Source organism: Drosophila melanogaster, chromosome X (assembly GCF_000001215.4).
Source record: "Drosophila melanogaster chromosome X".
Taxonomy (NCBI): domain Eukaryota; kingdom Metazoa; phylum Arthropoda; class Insecta; order Diptera; family Drosophilidae; genus Drosophila; species Drosophila melanogaster.
Window position 1 is genome coordinate 8445456 of NC_004354.4, and position 19250 is coordinate 8464705.

General features: G+C 41.5%; 5 protein-coding genes across 8 annotated transcripts, besides 1 other annotated feature; 1 reads left to right on the forward strand and 4 right to left on the reverse strand.

Moving 5' to 3' along the window:
* Nucleotides 1–2235: 2235 nt before the first annotated feature.
* org-1 (optomotor-blind-related-gene-1) lies at nt 2236–9614 on the reverse strand. 2 transcript variants are annotated; one of them, NM_001298090.1, is made up of 7 exons: nt 8677–9614; nt 6437–6825; nt 6128–6360; nt 5902–6058; nt 5643–5804; nt 4649–4716; nt 2236–3705 (listed from the first exon to the last, which is right to left on the reverse strand). In NM_001298090.1, the coding sequence occupies exons 1-7, from the start codon at nt 8837–8839 to the stop codon at nt 2778–2780; spliced, it is 2100 nt and encodes a 699-aa protein (NP_001285019.1). In that variant the 5' UTR covers nt 8840–9614; the 3' UTR covers nt 2236–2777. The 2 variants fall into 2 exon arrangements, with proteins under 2 accessions (NP_001285019.1, NP_511085.2); NM_078530.3 differs by having other exon boundaries at nt 2386–3705; nt 8677–9414.
* Nucleotides 9615–11381: 1767 nt separating this feature from the next.
* On the reverse strand, nt 11382–12177 carry CG32713 (uncharacterized protein). 2 transcript variants are annotated; one of them, NM_001298091.1, is made up of 1 exon: nt 11382–12177. In NM_001298091.1, exon 1 carries the CDS (start codon nt 12103–12105, stop codon nt 11551–11553), a length of 555 nt encoding a protein of 184 aa, NP_001285020.1. In that variant the 5' UTR covers nt 12106–12177; the 3' UTR covers nt 11382–11550. The 2 variants fall into 2 exon arrangements, with proteins under 2 accessions (NP_001285020.1, NP_727264.1); NM_167156.2 differs by having other exon boundaries at nt 11474–12177.
* Nucleotides 12178–13038: 861 nt separating this feature from the next.
* Nucleotides 13039–15443, reverse strand: CG15347 (uncharacterized protein). Of its 2 annotated transcripts, none has more exons than NM_132251.4 (3): nt 15311–15443; nt 13769–13882; nt 13039–13714 (listed from the first exon to the last, which is right to left on the reverse strand). In NM_132251.4, the coding sequence occupies exons 1-3, from the start codon at nt 15366–15368 to the stop codon at nt 13242–13244; spliced, it is 645 nt and encodes a 214-aa protein (NP_572479.1). In that variant the 5' UTR covers nt 15369–15443; the 3' UTR covers nt 13039–13241. The 2 variants fall into 2 exon arrangements, with proteins under 2 accessions (NP_572479.1, NP_001188562.1); NM_001201633.2 differs by having other exon boundaries at nt 13769–13927.
* Nucleotides 14384–14987: a mobile genetic element.
* A 580-nt stretch (nt 15444–16023) lies between the features above and the next one.
* On the forward strand, nt 16024–17894 carry Es2. Its single transcript, NM_132252.5, has 2 exons — nt 16024–16467; nt 16610–17894. The coding sequence occupies exons 1-2, from the start codon at nt 16116–16118 to the stop codon at nt 17761–17763; spliced, it is 1506 nt and encodes a 501-aa protein (NP_572480.1). The 5' UTR covers nt 16024–16115; the 3' UTR covers nt 17764–17894.
* On the reverse strand, nt 17841–18983 carry Sptr (Sepiapterin reductase). Its single transcript, NM_167157.2, has one exon. It carries the CDS (start codon nt 18849–18851, stop codon nt 18066–18068), a length of 786 nt encoding a protein of 261 aa, NP_727265.1. The 5' UTR covers nt 18852–18983; the 3' UTR covers nt 17841–18065.
* Nucleotides 18984–19250: the final 267 nt, after the last annotated feature.

Here is a 19250-nt window from a genome sequence, read left to right on the forward strand (position 1 = left end):
TCGGGTTACCCCAATCACTGGTCATTATCACCACATAATGATAGGCACTGTACATACATACATGCATATATACATATATAAGCCGATATTGTACGTCATATATACACCACTTATCAGTGCCGATAATACCAAAAAAAAAAAAAAAATGAGCATGCTATGTAAGAAAGTGAAAACTTAGAATTTTGCAAGACTTACGAAATGGATATGGGATATATGAAAAACATGAACATTAGTCAGTTATTAGTTGGATTAACTTAGTCATTTATTGTTTATTATGGACTATCGCTGCCCAAAACTGAATCACTGGAATGCAGGTGAATCACATTTTTTTTTGTTTATTATTATGAGTACTTTATGACGTACAGCAACAAGAAGTCTTAAACAAAAAAAAAAACAAATAAAATAAAAAATGATGTATTCCAGGTAGTAGTACTACGTACAATATATCAATCATTGCATATATATATACATGCGTGTTATATATATAGCTAATCGGACGGAACGATCAGCGGGGCCTTCTTATCATTAGTAACGTCACACGCCTGACATTTACCTAACTTAAGCGAACTGAAAACTCAACTCAAAGAAAACTATGACAAGCCATCAAATGTGACATTCATTTTAGTCACACGAAAATTGTGACACGATGCGAGTTTTCCGAGATTAATTGTACGGCATATTGAACTTTGGCCTGTCACTCGAGTAACGAAAGCATCCATATATTGTATTTATAATTTTTTTTTTTTTGGAAAGTGGGCATTTCGCATTGAAGACGGGCGCGGCAGCTTCAAAAGAATTTCTAGTATTTCTAGAATTTAATAACACCACAATACTATGAGTAAATGGCATATATTCTCGGGCACAGTTCCCTTATCCATAAATAAGAACAAATTGGCATGCAATTCGCCGTTGAGCGTCGACCAAGTAGAACATAAATTTCTCATCACTTGCATAAAATTTTCACAAAAACAACAACGCCCTAAGAACAAACAGATGTGTCGCCGACGGATTTTCTGATGGCAGTGGGGGTATTTGGGTATTTGGGCATGGATATGGATATATGTAGATAGATATGATATGATGCCATATAGGATGAGTTAAGTGGCGGTAGGAAAAGGAAGGAAACTCCCATAGCAGGCAGCTAGGAACTTTGAAGAAAGGCATTTTCGATTGAATAATATAATTCATATATATATATATTTCTTATTCATTATAATATCCCCGAAAGCCACATAGCCATAGCCTAAAATTTCCCATTTGCCACTTAAATCAAATTCTTTCAAATATCTTGTATATACTATATACTTGGAGATCGATGTGCCATTGGCTCGAGATCCGGATCCATTCGGCGTGTCAATCGTCGGCGTTGGAAAACTTATCGGAGTGTGGAAAACTCATTTCGGGGGTCGATGGACCCGCAATGATAACAAAGTGGAGTCGCGCTGGGAAATCAAAGCGCTGGAAAATGGATGATACGATTTTATGGCTTCCTTTTCTCAAAACGACTAACTACAATTTTCCTTGGATATACCAACTTCTAGCTTAACTCCACTTTCCATTAATTCGCGCCAAAAATTTCGAAGGTATCTTGACATTTTCAGAATTTTCAAAGTGCAAAAACTATACAAAAAACTGACGTTTTCGAAAAGTGTTTAAAAAACAAACTTTAGATCTTAGGTAATACAATACATAACCTTTCACCTTTTGGTTCTTCTATGCATATACATATCTTCTTTTTTTGTTTTTTGTTTTTTTTTTTTGGGCGTACAACTCCGCCTTTTCACGATTTCCCCATTTTTCACCGCATTTTCCAGCCTTTTTTTTCCGCGCTGCTCTTTCGTTGGTTTATCTCAATTAAAACCGCGGCACAGTTTGTTTAAAAAGAGACGGAAAACGTTCGCCTAAAAGAGAGATGGAGATAAAGTGCTATATAGCATAAACAAAATGGTAAATGGATAATCGCTTTTCCCCCTGCCATTTCCATTTCCATTTCCCAATTGACTTCGTCCATTTTGAAATGAAATTCCGTTTCGTTTGGTTAATTTATGCTTCTGTTTGCTAGAGTTTCGGTTTAAAATTTTCTTTGTTTTTATTGCTTGAAACTGTTGCAGTTCTTAAATATATATATATATATATATATATATATATAGCGACATACATATGTACTTGTATTTACATAGAAAAAAAAACCTAGAGTGTTAAGCAAAAAAAAAAAATAATAATAATAATATGTATATTAAAATTACACTACAGTTTACACCGAAATGTTTTATGCGTTTTCAGTTTCACACAAATCAATAAAATTTACGTCCTAAGCTAGAAAAAAAAAAATATTTTAACTTTTAATGGTAATTTTTGTATGTAGAAATACTTGTAATACTTGTTGCATTTATTTTTGGTTTTCTGGCTGCTAATACTTGAAATTGATTCTAAAATCAAGAATCAAATCCCTTTAAAAAAAGAATGAATTTGAATGCTTAAAAATTAAGCTTGCTAAAAAATAATTCCTGTTATTATAGTTTTGGCTTAAGCTTAGTTATGTTATTGTTTTGTTAAAACATTTTTTAATGGGCGAAAATTAAAGGCTTCCTTTCTAAACTTTGGAAATAGATTCTTGATTTTAGAACGAATCTTTGGCATGAGATTTACACATATATATGTATAGCTTTGGCTATGGATGATAGACTACGTCATTGTTTGGATTTTACAATAATTTTACAGTTAATTGCTTAGAGTATCCGAAATCCGAAATCCTTCTCTTCCCAGTTGGTGCTCCCTTAGCGCGGCACCAGATCTATGTAGCTATTCGGTCGCATCATCTGGTGATGTGCAGCCGAACCGTAAAAACTTGGATAGGTGGCGCCCATGCCATAGGCGGCAGCTGCCGCATGACGCGACACCTTCAGCTTGTCGTAGGCGCTGGCATATGGTCCGTGGGCGTGGGCGTGCGCATGGCTATGGGCGTGGCCGTGGGCATGACCATGATGATAGTGAGCGGCCGCTGCGGCAGCAGCATTATGATGGTAGATCGCACCAAAGTTGCTCTGCTCCTGGGCATAGGGTTGTCCAATGCTCGAATAGATATTGGCCGCACTCATCACTTGTGTGGCTGACGTTGCTCCGCCTGCTCCTGCTGCTCCTGCTCCTCCCGCTACTGCTGCTGTTGCTGCACTTGCGCCCGGCGCAGCAGTTGCTGGCGGGGATGCGGAGCTGCTGGAGTGCGGCGTTAGGGGATGCGACTGCACCTGTGCCTGGTACGCATGATGATAGCTGCCATATTGCGTGTGATTCTGGCTCTGTTGGAGCAGCGATTGTTGCTGGTTAGCCTGGTGTTGCTGGTGGAGATGTTGCTGCTGGGACTGGTGTTGCTGTTGCTGCTGCTGTTGGTGTTGCTGTTGCAGTTGCTGCTCCATCTGGTAGCCCAGCAAGTCGGGTGAATTGCCGGAGGTGGAGCTGCTGGAGGGCGTGGCCGGTAGCTGCAGAACTCCCTGTTGCTGTTGCTGCTGCTGCTGTTGCTCAATGGCCAGTTCGCTGCAACTCAGGCCAAAGTTGCTGGTTGCTGCCGTTCGCTCCTTGAGTTGCTGCTGCTGTTGCTGTTGCTGCTGCAGTTGCTGCTGCTGCTGCTGCTGCTGCTGCTGTTGCTGCTTCATGCGCGCCTGACTTTCGTGACTCATGGAGGACATGCTGCTGCCACCGCCAGTGGTTCTATAATGTCAAACAATGGCAATTTATAAAAATATATATACAATATATAACTAACATGAAGCAACATTTACAGCTTAAATCTACAGCGAATGCTGCTCAGTTGGCCAAGTGTAAAAACGTGCAATATTATAAATATTAGTGTTATGATTTGTAACATAACCAGGCCGAAAGCCATAAGCCAAACACTCGGAGAAAAGAAATGAAAATTATTTGAAGTATTTCCTCGTAATAAACAAGTTGCCTAAGCACCACGATCGTAAACAAAATTGGGGAATTTGTTTACACTATGCTACCAAGTCGCGGCCTGGCAAGTTCGACAAATATGAAAAGCCCTTCGAATAAATTGTTTATGCCGCCCGGCACATCTGTCAGTCCACCCATCACCATCATCATCAGTAGTCCCATTCCCATTCCCATTCCCATTCCCTAAACCATTCCCATTTCCATTTCCATTCCAGCTTCACATTCTCGGCATTTTGAAGTTCTTTTGTTTTTGAGTTATTGTTGCGTTATTTGAAGTTTTTCAATATTTTCCGGGAATATCTATGCCGAATGTCGACCGAATGTCTAGCTCCACTTTGGACATTTGTGTATTTCAAGTTTTGAAAAGTGGGTCAATTTGTTTATCATTTGTTATTATTATTACATATTTACATTTATACTACTTCTAGACGTTCGAAAATTGTGTACTATTATTATTATATATATTTTGAAATTTATTCATTCAGCATTTTGAAATGCTCGTGTCAAAAATCTAGAACTAATTTTAAGCACATGTTTTTTTTTTTTTTAACACAATGCTAGACAATCAAATTACTTTGCCACATTTTCGCAGACAAATGAAATCGCATTAAAATATAGTTGCAAGCTGATTTCAGCTTTCATAGTTAATAGGTAAAAATAAAAAAAAATTAAAATAACAAAAAGATTTGGAACTACTTACACATCGTTGGTGCCATCATCCCGAAAGCCTTTGGCGAATGGATTGCTGGAGATCTTCAGCTGTGTCACCTGCAAGACGGCCGGAAAATTGGTGGAAAATATTTTTATTCGACTGGAAAAGCGCTTGAGGCATGCCGACAAGCTGGCGGGCCAAACAAATAAATTAAATACCCAACAAATTAGTGAAAAAAAAATTAAAAAAAAAAAAAAATAATAAAAGAAAATATGTTTATGTGGCATATGTGGCATTCCGCTGGCGGCGGGGTAAAAATGATTTGCGATAAATTCGAGGGCGGGTGGAAAAAGTGTTAACACCCCCACATAAATAATTTAAATACTTGCCCCAACGATGTCTATGGTTATATTTTTAGCCACCCACAAAATTCCCTCCCCCCTCCCCCTCCCCCTGGCCATCATTATGAATCACAACCAAGACAAAAAAATGTGGAAAACCGAGGGTATACAATGTACATATGTATGTCGAGAGTTCTTTCAACTTGCGATTAGATATGCTGTTCACTGTTCATTACTAATATCAATGCACCCACCTGATATCAATCCCACCTGATAATCTTATCTTCCCCATTTTTCGAATGAAAGCCACAGTGCATTGGAAACGTGGTTTCTAAAATCTTGTGTATTTGTGTATGCTACTTTTTTATTTTTAATATTTTTTTTTTCGGGTTAGAGTATCTGCATGGTCTGTGCTCGCATTTCCAATTGCTGTTATATATACATATATATATTCGCTATGGTTGAAATTGTGCTAGCTTTGGCCGCCGTTTGTTATAAATTATGGGAAAAACATAAACAATAAGGCCAAAATGGCACAAAATGGTCGCGGCCTTTTTGGCCGCTTCGAATGCCAAGATGAACTTATTGATAATACATATAAATCATTATGGTAAATGTTTACAAATAGCAACCAGCATATTTCGATTAACAATATATATCATATATTAACAATATATATATCATATATATATCATGCTCACCCGCTGATTCTGGTAGGCAGTTACGGCCGTAAAGCTCGTTTCCGGAAAGATGAAAGTGCGAAAGTGGCTGGAGTGCTCGTTCTCATCCAAGGAGGCGTTCTTCGGTGGCAGATAAACCAGATGGAAACGCGGCTGGTAGCGATGCATGGAGTTCAGAATGATCTGGAGATGAAGAGGCAGGATTTGAATATACCTATTTATCTATCTATCTAACTATCTATATATCTATCTATCTATCTATATAAGTAATGAAACGTACATGTCCATTTTCGTCCAGCTGGTTATTGGTGAGCTTCAATTTGTCAAAGGACACGATCTGCTTCATCCAATTGGAGCCGACGGCTGGCGAGTCGGGATGCACATGAATCCTGGGCGGGGAAATGGGATCCGCCTTGCCAGCCACCACCCAGCAGGAGCTGTTGCAAATTGAAGTGCATCATTTTCATCGAATTCCATGTGGCCATGGCTTTTTAACATTAACTTACTTGTGAAAGGCGTAGCGATAGCGTTTGTCATCCATGGGCACAAAGTCCATCATGCAAATGTAGGTGGCATGTGGATCCAAACCACCGATCCTCACCTGAAACGTGGGAAACATGCGTCGGCCCGTCTTGGTGATGATCATTTCGGTGCCCTGGGCATGGAACTGATCCCACAGCGCCTTCGTCTCCAGCACCACAATGGCCTGGGCCAGCGATGGATGCACTGGCTCCGATTCCTTAATTATCAATTGGAAATCATATATTTTAAATGATCTATTATTTATTTCGTTTCCCATCGTTGAATTTACTTACACCTTTGCTGATATTATGGCTATTGGGCTTCACTGTACCGTTCTCCGCACTGTTGTTGTCTTTTTTGTGCTGTCCCTTGAACTTTTTGGACGCGGTGGATGCACTGACTCCGCCAGCTGATGTCGTTGTGACTGCCGTGCCGCCGGCTGTTGGTGCCATCGAGGCTTCACTGTGTACGCCGGCATAATCGGTTGGCAGCGATACGGACGACGATGACGACGACGACGACTGATCCGGGCAACTGGGATTCGAGATGCTGCTGGTGCTGCTGTTGCTGTTCGCGGTGCCAGTGCTGCCTGTACTGTGCGTCTCGATGTCCGCCAATTTGGCATCGATCTGCTCCAGCGGCTTGTACGAGCTGCGATCCTTGCCAGCCGTTTGGATGCAGGCTGCAGTGAAGCACAAGTTGGTGTTACAGTGCGGGTTAAAGTGGAGGTTAAGGTGTGGGTTAAAGTTGTGGTTAAAGTGCTGGTTAAAGTGGTGGTTAAAGTGCGGGTTAAAGTCGCGGTTAAAGTGGCGGTTAAGTAGTAAAAGTAATGTAACATAAAATGCTGCTCATTAAAAGTGAAGAATGATCAAGTAATCCATGTGGCTATGTAAAATATGTAAAAAATCTATACAAAACTCGATTTACTTTAAAGAAAACTATAGTTTGGATATCCCTATAAACTATCCTTATCCCTTTATAAACTAATTAATAATGAAGATATCTCAATTCAAGCCCCTGTATTTTTTCATATCCCACTGACAAATGGGCGGAAAATATGCGACTATAAATCAAACACGTAGCGCGTATAAATTCTATAGCAAGTGAATGGGTTTTATATATATAAAATATATATGCATGTATATAGCTGCTGGGATTTGCTAATTTCATACTCAATGTGATTTATGCGATTTAAATGAGAAAGTGGGGCAGAAAGCACGTAGACGCCACGCCGGCGCAGATTTCTCACTTCTGGAGCTCGCAGTTCACAGTTCTGAATTCTGATTAAAGGAGTCTTGTAATAATATCACTTGATGATATATCCACACACCGACTTCTTTTTTTTTGTTTTTTTTGTTTTTTGTACGTTTCGAGTTGCGAGTTTGGGGCAAATGGGACAACATGTCCAATTATAAAAGAGGCGTCTGAGTAGCGGCGGCTGCTGATTGAGTTGCATGCTCTAAATTTAGGATCTCCCCTTTTCGGGGGATGCCTGTAAAATGGTATGGTATGGTATGGTATGGGATTGCATGGGATGAGATGAGATTTTCAGCAATTAATTGTCACTGGGCTCGCAGTTGCGGGAATTGCCGCAATGGCAATCAATGCCGCGAATGACCCATGACAGGTCATTTAGCCGCTTTAGCGCTAAATAGTTGCCCATTTTCCTCGATTTTTTTTTTTTAGCATTTTTTGCTGCACGAATGAATTCTAAAATCAATTAACGTTTGGCACAACAAATCGTTTTTCTGTCACATGCACAACATCAAACAACAACAAACACGAGAGAAATGCCACTTGAAATCTCGGGGATCCGGGAATTCTGAGCTAATTGATCGGGTTTTCTGGTTTTCTGATCTTTTGGTTTTCCGATTCTCTGGTTTTCAGTTTCTCAGTTTCTCAGTTTTTTTTTTTTTAAACTTTTGGATGTCATTTGTGCCGCCGCTGCCATGCTCGGTGTATTTTGCTAATTACTCTATCGCAAACGGATTCCATTTCAGTTTTTTGGGTCACTTGCAGGCAGACAAATGATATGGAATATATACATTTGTTTGCTAGCAAAATTCCATTGCCTGATTTTTGAACAAAAAACATAATATCGAATAGTCAAATGGAAAATATGACTTTTTTGTTGCTTCGCCTTTTGTTTGCTACGCGATACTTCTTTGATAAATATTTAAAGCATATATTTGAATTTAAGAAGTTTTAGTTGTACATTCGATTGAACTGAAAGGTAAAGCTAATAAAATCTTGGAAAAATATGTTTAACTAGTAGTATGCTAATATAAACTAAAAGCCTATTTTCTAGTTTAAGTTTTGAAACAGATAGTAAAAAAAAAATATACTTTACAGGACTTAAAAGTCTAAACAAAAGTAAAAGTTCATGCAAAAGTTATAACATATTAAAAATCTACTTGTATGCTTGTTTGCGACTTTTAAAGGTACACAACCTAATATCTTAATATCCGATTTAAAATACTCCGCGGTAGAGTTGCCTAATCCTCTCCAGCTTAAGTCAACTCAAACGACTCACCTTCGATCTGCTTCATGGGACTGAGTCCGCCGGTCATGTACGGCGATGTCCAGTAGTCGTTGCCATAGCAGTTGTAGTCCGTTAGGCTGGTGTCCAGGAACTGCATGGATGTGGTGGTCATCATGGCGCCGGCGCACTCAGTGGGGCCCATCAGGTGCGTCATGGCGAGCGTGATCGTTGGAATATATATATATATGATATATATATATGATGGCTGGATATGTGATGCTCACAGTGGAAGAAAGGAAATCGCAGCGAGTTCTTGGCCCATTTATTCCATTTATTCCGGCACAATTTGTTTTGATCTCGAACGTTATTCGCGCAGTTGTCAAATTTGATTATTGCACCCACACACAATCACTCACTCATTCACTCACTCACTCACTCACTGTGCACTGCAAAAAAAAAGTATGTAGTGGTGCGAAAATCCAACGCCAACCTTTCGCTGTTGTCAATCAGAATCGAGATCGAGTTCAAGAATCGAATGAAAAATCAAATTAATTCTCTTCGAATTGTTTTTATGGCCCGATCGCGTTGACTGGCGAAAATTTGCCCGATTGTAGTTTTTTGTTTTTTGTTTTTTTGTTTTTTGTTTTTAATTCCCTGTGTTAGCTGATTGATTGACTTGAACTTCTTTTATTTGTTTTCTTTCTAATTCGACTGGCAGAAAGCGTTGAGTTGTCTCAATTGCCACCTTCTTCCGGCCAAGTGCGAACTGATTATCCCGTATAGTATCCTATGTTTATATCTCGCGGATATATCGATCTGATCTGATTTCGAATGCGATCTCTGGATGCCTAGATCTCTGATCACGCACACATCCGTTCCGTCAAGCGCTGGTCCGCCGAATGAGAACAACTACTGCTGCGGCTGCTGCTGCTGCTGCTGCTGGGCAGATGCATCGCTGCCTCTCGAGATCCCAAGATGCCGCATTGTACGGACCATCTCCCCAAATCGAGAAATCTATCCGCCAATCGCCGGCCGCAGCATCCAAATTTAGACTCGCCAGCCGCACCAATCGATCCACCAATGGCCGCACGGCCACCTCCTCCTCCTCCATCTCCTCCTCCTCCTCCTTCTCCTTCTCCTCCTTCTACTCCTCCTTGGATCGCACCGACATGTGTTGGCTCGCCTGGGATCTAGCCTAGTATCAAGTGGATGAATATGCCGCGCAGAATTGAGCGTAGGGTGCGCGCAAGGCATTTACCAGATGTGGCTACAGTGAGGCCTAGAACTTGGTGAACACTTGGGGTTTGCTATCTGCAACTCTTTGTTTGGTTTTATGCAAACTATGCTTAACATAGTTATATTTATGTAATCTAATTTGATCATATTAATAACTTAATGCATGTAAATAGTATAGAGGTATCCTTTAGAGTATATAGATCACTGTACTCTCCACACGTTTCACTAATTTCTGCTCCACTGTTTACTTCTCTCTTGTTTTTTTTTTTTTTTTTGAAGGGGCGTGGTCTTTGACCATAAACAGCAGGCGGTGGAGAAGATCAAGAAGGAGGAGGAGCAGGTGATCCCCACTTTTGCATATTGTTTTCTTCATTCTCTTTTTTTTCAGGGGGGCGCGCTGATCAGTGGGCGTGGCCCGTGGAGTGGGTGGCCGACCAGAGTCATGGGCCTCATTTGGAAAACGCTTTTAATTGGACTGCCGCACGCATGGTGGTGCTGGTTGCTCGTGGATCTCGCGGTGCTCCGCTCAATGCTGCAGTGCAGCCGAGATGTTGCTGCTGCTGTTGGCCATAAATACAAATTGCGCCATAACCTCGACACTAAATAAACCGTAAAAAGGAAAACGGAATATTAAGACGTTGGCAAGGCGCACCCAAAAAATTCAATTCATTTGGAATAATCATAAGTTTTTGGAAAAAATTGCATTAAACATAAGAAATACGAAGAGAATATGAATTAATACTTAATACATAAAAAAAAGGATTACTGCTAATTTTTCATACGAAATTTGAATTAGCTGTGAGCAACATTTGCGCTCAGTGTAGCGGCGGCCACCACCTCCGCCACAAGAGGGAGTGAGATGGGCGGTCGAAAATGGCGTCTGTTGGCCATTGGAGCCCGGAATGTGGGCCCAGCGGAGATGGAGATCCGGGGAAGCCGAGAAAACTGGACCGATCAAAGTGAAACAGCCCGATTAACCGGGTGCGTCTGCTTTTCATCAGCCACGGCCATTCCAATTAGTGGGTACATACATATGTATACATATAGATGGTATATCTATTATATATAGCATGTAGTAGTATATGTTACCTGGCACACGGGGTCTCCAAGTGAATCGATTTGTTTACCCTCCCTCCTACTCACCCCTTCCATATAAATCTACGCATCCAGTTGCGTCCTGGATTTATGGAACAACTGCTTGTTAATGTTTTTCCCTGATTTTCGTTTGCCGCACTACTGTTTACAATTATTTTGAGTTAATTTTTTTTCCCCTTTTTTTTGGCATTTTCAGAAGCATTTCGATCGCAGCAGATCGTACCATGCAGTCCATAAATAATACATAAATTTGAAAAATTGTTATGGCATTGGCCATGCCATTTTAGTCGTTAATTATTTGTTTGAGTGTAAACAATTGGAAATGAAATGCTAACTGCTTCGAAGAAATTACTTAAATGATTCATAAATTCGATATTCGATCTTTTTTATCGATTATATAAATATTATATATAAATGAGTGTAATGCATTTGTTGTAAAATTTCCATCATGGACGAAATCGACTAAAGGTTTATTATTGTATCGTAAATTTAGATTCCAAATCGAAGCGTTTGGCTTAAAGGAATTTCGAAATTAAATGACGACTAAATATTTTTAATTTAAGATAATTTACAACAGTCTACTTCTCATTGTCGTTATTCGTGGCCTTCTTCTTGAGATCCAGAGAATCCATGAGATCCAATGGAGCAATCCAGCTCCGGTTCCGTCTGGCCTTTGAGCGATAAATCATCGGTTTGAATTGAGGACAAATCGTGTCCAGTCATGTCCTGGGCCTCCAGTGCATCATCATCGTCACCTGCGTTGAAGTTTAGTTGACTTTCGTCGTCCGGTGGATTGACTAGGCCACCAGGATATTCTTCGCGTTGCTGATAGCCACCGATCAGTGTAAACATAACTTCACTATCGTCTATCCTGCCATAGCCGAACTTGCTTAACTTGCTGCTCTGATTGGCCGTCAGGACGACCGGCTTCCAGGTGAGATCCAGGGTGGACTTATTGGGCCCCAAATCCTCCAGTACGCTCTGATTGGATAGCACGCGACCCTTGTACGACAGCCGACTGAAGCCCATGGGCACGGACATGACTTGCCCGATCCGTGCCTTCAGGCTGGCCACCGTTCCTAAGCGATCCACCTCGTAGACGGTCTTCTTGCCGTCGCGCGTCTGAACCAAAACTTGGACCTTCCGCATCCTGATGCCCGAATTTATATATATATATATATATATATATATATATAGATAATTTTAGATTTTATACACAAGCTCTGTGTCTCCAGGTGTAGTCTGCTTTGTTCGGATAGAAGTTTGCTTCTGGAACCCCTTGTGTAAAACTGTCGTCGTCATGCGAATGCCAGTGCGAGTAAAATTTCATGGCATCCTTGGATTACCTTATAGCCTAATCAACATTTGTTGATTCTCCAATCGAATTTCATAAACAAAATCGAAGAAAATCAAGTACAAGCTATCAGAAAGTTGATGGCAACGAAGTTCTAGCGAAATGAATTTGACTACCTAATTGGAACAAGAAAAAAGCATTTAAATCAAATTGACTAATATTATAACTTGCATTTAAAAACCCGCACAGTACATATGTATATATATTTCCACGTACGTATGTTGCCTATAAATAGTTAGTTTAGTTAACAAATCGCTGGAGCCGAGTACCATGCACAAAACTGATCTATTTCCGCACATCCAGTTCGATCGAATGGAAAATGGCATCCGGAAAAGCGAGCCGTGAAAAGTAATTGACAAACATTCGGAGGCGTCGACACATTTATGCACTCCTCATTTGCGCCGAGAGCTTCCGGTTTTCCAACTGCCACTCCGGTACTTGCGGCTCGTCGTCGATTTCTCTTGGTCTGGGATCGGAATCGAGGAATAGAGGTATAGGGTATCGCAATTGAAATCGGGACTTCATAAACACAGTGGCATGTTGTCAACTGCAGTGCCAACCCGTTGACACCTCGTAAAAAGTGAAATGTGTGTTCACTGTGTTTATGCATTAAAGTTTTATGCTTACTTTTGCTTCAAAAAACATTACGATGAAGAACTGTTCAAAGTGAGCAACGTTTTGGTTATCCCCCAATCCCAAAATGTAATAACTAAACCATTTCTATTTTTGTCTTCTTTAGTTTAGTTATCTTTATTAACGTTTTGTTCAAAGTAATGAAATAAACGAGTATAAATGTAACATCCCAGTGTATGTATGTATGTATAATGATGTTTTAGAATGTAGAAAATAATAAGACGGGAATTTCTAAAAGAACTGGGTCTGTGGCATGATTGACTTTCGTCCATCATTCGACTCTGGCCGTCGTTACATCTTAGAGTCTCCAGGCGGCGACAAGACCGCTGATCAGCAGCGTCATGGAGATGATCAACTGGGCACCGCTGTCGCGTGCCAGCGGAATGTTGGTATCATTGGCCAGCAGAAAGTTGCAGCCGCGTCCCTCGCACGTATAACAGTTGCCATCCTTGACGCACTGCTTCCTGGCATTCGCCGAGGTGAGACAGCCGCGCTGGAAGGATCCGTCCACGGTGCGATTGCTATTGCGAATGTAGCACTTGTCGCCGAACTTGTACAGCGGGCAGATCTTGGCCGATACATAGGTCTCTGTGGCGCAGGACGACGAGGTCGAGTTCCCTGTGCACTGTAGGCACATGAGGCGGCTCAACGGGAAGGTGTTTCGATTGCATCCCTCGCTGTAGGTGCACAGCTGGCACAGTAGCTCGTTGTTGCACGAATTACGCGTGGCGTTGTCCAGATCGACGGCACAGCCGCGAATTGTGTAGCCATCTGCGAAAGATACCATTAGATGGTGCAGCCAGGGTAATCAATGCGATAACATACCCAGGACGCGGGAATAGCAGTTGGAGGATCCATCGGAACAGTTGCGATTGAGCAGGCTCAATGGATCTGTGGCGCAGCGTTCGTTGTCCTTCGAATTGCACTGGATGCATCCATCTGCAAATTGAGCGAGTGGAACGGAGCGTTTCGATTGAGTCATGCCTGATTAGATTAGATCAAGTTTTTCGTAATCGTTGCGTTGGCATAATGACATCATATTGATTTCGTGCAAAGTCTGCCTACCTACCACAGTGCATATGTGTTTGAATGTGTTTGATTATTTCTTTTTATGTATCTACCTGCATGCCTTATTACAATGACGCGCACTGTACTCGGATGGCAATTGTCTCGATTTTCCACAATCGATTCTTACGAACATGCCCATGACAAGTGAATCAGCAAACTTGTATGTTTTTGATAAGAAGAGTCAATTTACATTGGCTATAAATCGAAAGCTTGCAAGCAAATTATATTTAGCATATCAGGTGGCAGTAAATATTAAATATTTACCAAGTGTTTACATGAAAGTACGAATGTACGAGATTATGTTTCAACTTTAATAATGAAACGGAATAACTATGTACTTCATCACAAAGAGAAATTAAATTACCGCTGACATACAGCTGTGTTCATAAAAATAGCAGTGCTTGAGTTTAAAATAAAAAAATCTTAAGATTTCAAGTTTTAATGGGAAAATTTTTTTTATAATATCATTAGGTATTTAATTTTAAACAATTCAACAAATGTTTCACATTCATTTTTTTAATAGTTTCGAAAATATAGATTAAAACAAGCAGAAATAGCAGTGCTATGAAAAAATAGTAACAAAATTCAACTTGACTTAGAACGAACTTATTCTTAGCCGATTTGCTTCTGCGTTTCTTTATTTTTTATTTTTTTAATTTATTGCCCTTTTAAATATACAAATTCAAATTCAAATTCAAACTCACTTTTTAGAAAATATTGATCATTTCGGGAGTTTACGTTGGTCAAAACCAGACACTGCTATTCTGTTGAACAGCCTAAAAGTTGTGATTTTGCTCAAGAATGTAAATAAAAAAAAGGATAGCATAGAAAACTAACGACATTTTCTTTTTTTCCCTATCTACACATTCCAATTCACAAAAATAAGTGGAATAAAAATTCGATCCCGAAACATGAAAAAAAAACCGTCGCATTTCTTAGTTTCTCTTGCACTGCTATTTTTTTGAACACAGCTGTATGTACACATGGTTTAAATATATGGCGTACAATTTTCACATCTTTTTGCTGGCTCACTCACACTTAGAAAAAAAAGAATATGTTTGCCCAGTTACAAAGCTAAGAACCTTTAAAAGTTTCTTTGGAAACTCGCCTATTGATAGCTTATCATGAATTTATTTCCGTGTCCATGATATCACCGCTTATCACACCTTATATAAAACACTCAATAAGTTTTTCAATTCAAAGAGCAAAAAGAAAATTAAAAAAAAAAAAATACGATCCCGATGAAAATTAAAAGTGAAACTTATTTTGGAACAACATTTAGGCAGGTACAACATTTACCACAACTGATGTAGGCCAAAAACGAGAGGGCTGCAATCACCAACAGGTAAAACTTCATGGCTGATAACTGATGTAACTAATTTCACGACGATCGAATGTTGCGACTGGTTACGGAGCTGAACCAGAACTAAGGGAGTAGAAAAGGTTCAATGAGTGATTTGAGTTTTGCCGAGCTTTATACCCTATTCATATATACCTACAGCTTTACGATAAGGCACCACGACAACAGTAATTCTATTGGTGAGTTGAGAAAAAAAAGTGTTTTGAAATGATTCACGACGCTAAAGTTGTCGCTCTTTGGCATACATTCATTTTCATAAATTATGTTCAGCGGGTTAGTCAGCGCACTTGCGAAACTTCCAGATGTTTTAAAAATATATCTTTAATGTTTGCAAAATCGTAATAAATTTCATTTTCAAGTGCTAGCTAATCGCATTAAAATTTCAATTCAAATGCTAGCGCGCATTTGAATGCGTTCCACACTTATCGATAACACGTCGATAAGTACTCCTTGCCAGAGTTTTTAATTAATATAGTTTAGCAAAATATCATTTTGTTTCTATTTAAATTTAAATTGGTTCATACTCACCAATTTATTGTAAAGGAAGTCGAAACTTTTAAGCTGATTAATTTCACCTTTTACATCCGAGAATTAAAAAAAAATACAGGGAAATATTTTGAACCGACGTTTTGTTATTCTGAGTGAAACTTAAAACGGTCACACTTTGCTGGCAGACAAAAATATTCACTTTTTATATCTAAACAAAACAAAGTTATTTACGAAAAAAGCGAGATATAAACGGCAATGAGCGCCACGACTAGAACACCTGCCACACCGGGGACACCTGGCACTCCCGGCAGCCTGGCCATGGAAGTGGCCCGCGTCCAGAATTCAGCACTCGCCGAGTTTAAAAAGCCCACGGCGATGGTGCGCCACAAGAACAAGCCAAAGATCCTTACCGAGGAGAAGTACATCGAGGAGATGTCTAAGATCATCCAGCGCGACTTCTTTCCCGATCTGGAGCGGCTGCGTGCCCAAAACGACTACCTGGACGCGGAGTCACGGCGCGACTTTGTACAAATGGCCGAGATTCGGGAGCGCTACAGTCTGGGCAGGATTTCCGGGACAGGAAGAAGCACCAGCCGACGGAATAATGGTGGGTATTGTACTCAATTGGATGAACACCACTGGCACATCGCTGTCTGCTACTATCTTACTTGAAATCAAGTCTGATGAAATTATACATTGGCCAAGTTCAATAGATAGACCCATTAACTTTTTGAATTCCTTCATTTCAGCCATGTCCCCGGCCACATTTGAGACACCAGTGAGTCAGGCGAAATGTAGCAACACCCCATTGCCAAATTCCCGGGCCACAGACACACCATTTTCCACGGACGGCTCCGAGAAGAGCGATGCCGAGGGCAGGGACACCACCGCGAAGCTATCGCTGGACGCCTTTCTGCAGAAGTACACCAGCGAGGATAACCAGAGCTTTCAGGAGATCATCGAAACGGCCGAGGCCAAGCTGCGCCAAAAATACGCAGTACTGTACAACCATGAGAAGCTCTCCGCAGAGCAACTGCAGCGGGCCCTAATGCTGCCCAGCATAGAAACGCAATTCGAGGAGCCAGATCCGCTGAGAAAGATCGAAACCTGGAACTACACCAACATGAATTCCATTATGTACGTGCCCGATGGCGTGGAGTACACAGAGGAGGAGCGCGTCCAGTTGGCCGAACGGAAGCAGAGCATCCAACACAATGCCACCAGGCTGCCCGATGAGGCAAAGCATCGCGAAATGGACACTAAAAAGCTGAATGATGAAGTGCCCCAAAATGGGGCTGGTGGTGCCACAGCTACTCCGAAGGTACGCGGCTTCGATTTGTTGCGTTCACCATCACCGCGACCCGGAGAGGCTTTCTCGCCCATAATGACCTGGGGTGAGATCGATGGCACTCCCTTTCGCCTGGACGGAGGCGATACCCCATTGCGGCCCACACAAGGACCCTCGTTCCGGATTAATGAGAACTCTCGGCGCGAAAACATCGCCATCGCTTTGGCCGAAAGGGTCAGCGAAAGGATGCGAAATCAAAAACAAATGGCTCTGGATACGGCGCGTCGTAACATTGGCTCACCACTGATACGCACCAATATGGAACGGCTGGCCAGCATGTCGCCGGCAGCGCAGCTACTGGCCACGGGTAAGCTGGGTATCCGCGGCACGCCCCGATTAAGGCACACACCATCGCCGATGAGCGGCAGAAAACGAAAGGTTACGCCCGGCGTGGTGAGGAGCACCAATACGCCAATACTGGGTGAACCCAAACCCAAACAGCAGGCCAAGATTAGCACTCCGGCTAAGAACGTTACCATTGATACGGGATCCACGCTCACGGACGATCTGCTCAAGATACCCACTAAACGACGCACTGCAGCCGATTTCTTTTAGTACATAACATTACCCATAACCCAGCTACATTATTCATGTTTAATTTCATTAGAGAATACTATACATAGTCCCACAGTGTTGTTACGAATTGTATATTTCTTATAAATAGATGCCGAGTTGTTGGAAAGAAGATTTAAGAATGCGTAAATCATAAACATCATACACATATCTTATCAGCTTTGAAGTTCATTAAGATGTATTGGGTGTTGTAGCAAAAACACTTGCGCACATTTTTAGTTTCATTTTAATGTTTCAATACGAAAAACCCCATTACCACAGATAGCAACATACTGATTAACTAGCTAGAACTGCTCATCCCTGTAATCCACATGATCGCCGGACTTGAACTTGAATGCTTCCAGGACTTTGATGAATCGCTCCGTCGTTTGGGCGGGAGTCAGCATGGTCTTGGACTCCCTTTGCTCTCGAAACATGGCGACCACGGCGGGATCGTGGGCCTCTCGCTGAACCTGGACGGTCATCTGTGTGTCTATGACGCCGGGCGCGTAGTTCAACACCAGGGTGTCCTCGGCGGACTCCTCGGTGGCCAGCACTCGGAAGTACATCTCACGGGCTGCCTTCACCGTGCAATAGTGTGCCATCGAGGATATAGGTGCAATGGCTGCCAAGGTGCTGAGATTAACCACCAACTTTGGGATTCCCTTGAAGACGCGCATAAACTCGCAGTTTAGCGAAATGGCCGAGAAGACATTGGAGTGGTAGTAGCGCTGTAGGAAGTCGGTATCTCCGATTTCTTTGGCCCTCTTTGACGTATCGCCCACTGTGCCGGCATTATGAATGACTATGGCTCGCTCGAAATTGTTCTTTCCACCGGATGCCTCCAGAATCTTGGTAAAGTCCTCCGTTTTGGCCGTTTCCAGCTCCAGCGAATAGGTTTGCACGGATAGATCTGGCACTGTGGCGACAATCTCTGCCTTAGACTCCTGCAAAAGGGTTTGATTGCGTCCCAGAAGCGTCACCATGGAACCCTCGGCTTTGATCCGTTTGGCTAACTGCTGGGCGAACTCACGGCCAATTCCACGTGATGCACCGGTCACCAGGAGATATGTGCGCTGTTTCAGGTCCATGATTGCGTGAAAAACACGGACTATATTACTTTCTAATTTCCACACCGCTGAAGTGGCAACAGTTGGCTGTCTTTTTGCCTTAACTCGCTTTGGCTTTTACCTGATTCTCCGGCAGCTTTTGCACAGCTGACTAAAGCTTGGTGCTTTTATTTTTATGACCAGGAGCGTAAGCAAAACTACTTTCTAAAAGGGGGTAATATAAGTAGTGTAGTTTTTGATACCCATTAAATAGTATCATAGTAAACTTTTAGCGATGACCAGGTTATTCATTTCGTTTATTCATTTAAAGGTATTAGTATTTGTAGAAACAATTAATTATTATTTTTGGAAATTTTAGCCCCCCAATATACCCGCCCATGTCTCCCGCTCTCCCCGCTTTTTGTGCTCTCGATTCGCACA

Excerpts from the sequence above, each read along its gene's own strand:
- org-1 (NM_001298090.1), bottom strand. The coding sequence starts at position 8,839 with ATGACGCACCTGATGGGCCCCACTGAGTGCGCCGGCGCCATGATGACC. Across the intron at positions 6,361-6,436 it reads GCCATAATATCAGCAAAGGT|GAATCGGAGCCAGTGCATCC; the intron begins GTAAGTAAATTC and ends TTGATAATTAAG. Across the intron at positions 3,706-4,648 it reads GATGATGGCACCAACGATGT|AACCACTGGCGGTGGCAGCA; the intron begins GTAAGTAGTTCC and ends TTGACATTATAG.
- CG32713 (NM_001298091.1), bottom strand. The coding sequence starts at position 12,105 with ATGCGGAAGGTCCAAGTTTTGGTTCAGACGCGCGACGGCAAGAAGACC.
- CG15347 (NM_001201633.2), bottom strand. The coding sequence starts at position 15,368 with ATGAAGTTTTACCTGTTGGTGATTGCAGCCCTCTCGTTTTTGGCCTAC. Across the intron at positions 13,928-15,310 it reads TTTGGCCTACATCAGTTGTG|GCATGACTCAATCGAAACGC; the intron begins GTAAATGTTGTA and ends TAATCTAATCAG. Across the intron at positions 13,715-13,768 it reads CTGCTATTCCCGCGTCCTGG|ATGGCTACACAATTCGCGGC; the intron begins GTATGTTATCGC and ends TATCTTTCGCAG.
- Es2 (NM_132252.5), top strand. The coding sequence starts at position 16,116 with ATGAGCGCCACGACTAGAACACCTGCCACACCGGGGACACCTGGCACT. Across the intron at positions 16,468-16,609 it reads CACCAGCCGACGGAATAATG|CCATGTCCCCGGCCACATTT; the intron begins GTGGGTATTGTA and ends CCTTCATTTCAG.
- Sptr (NM_167157.2), bottom strand. The coding sequence starts at position 18,851 with ATGGACCTGAAACAGCGCACATATCTCCTGGTGACCGGTGCATCACGT.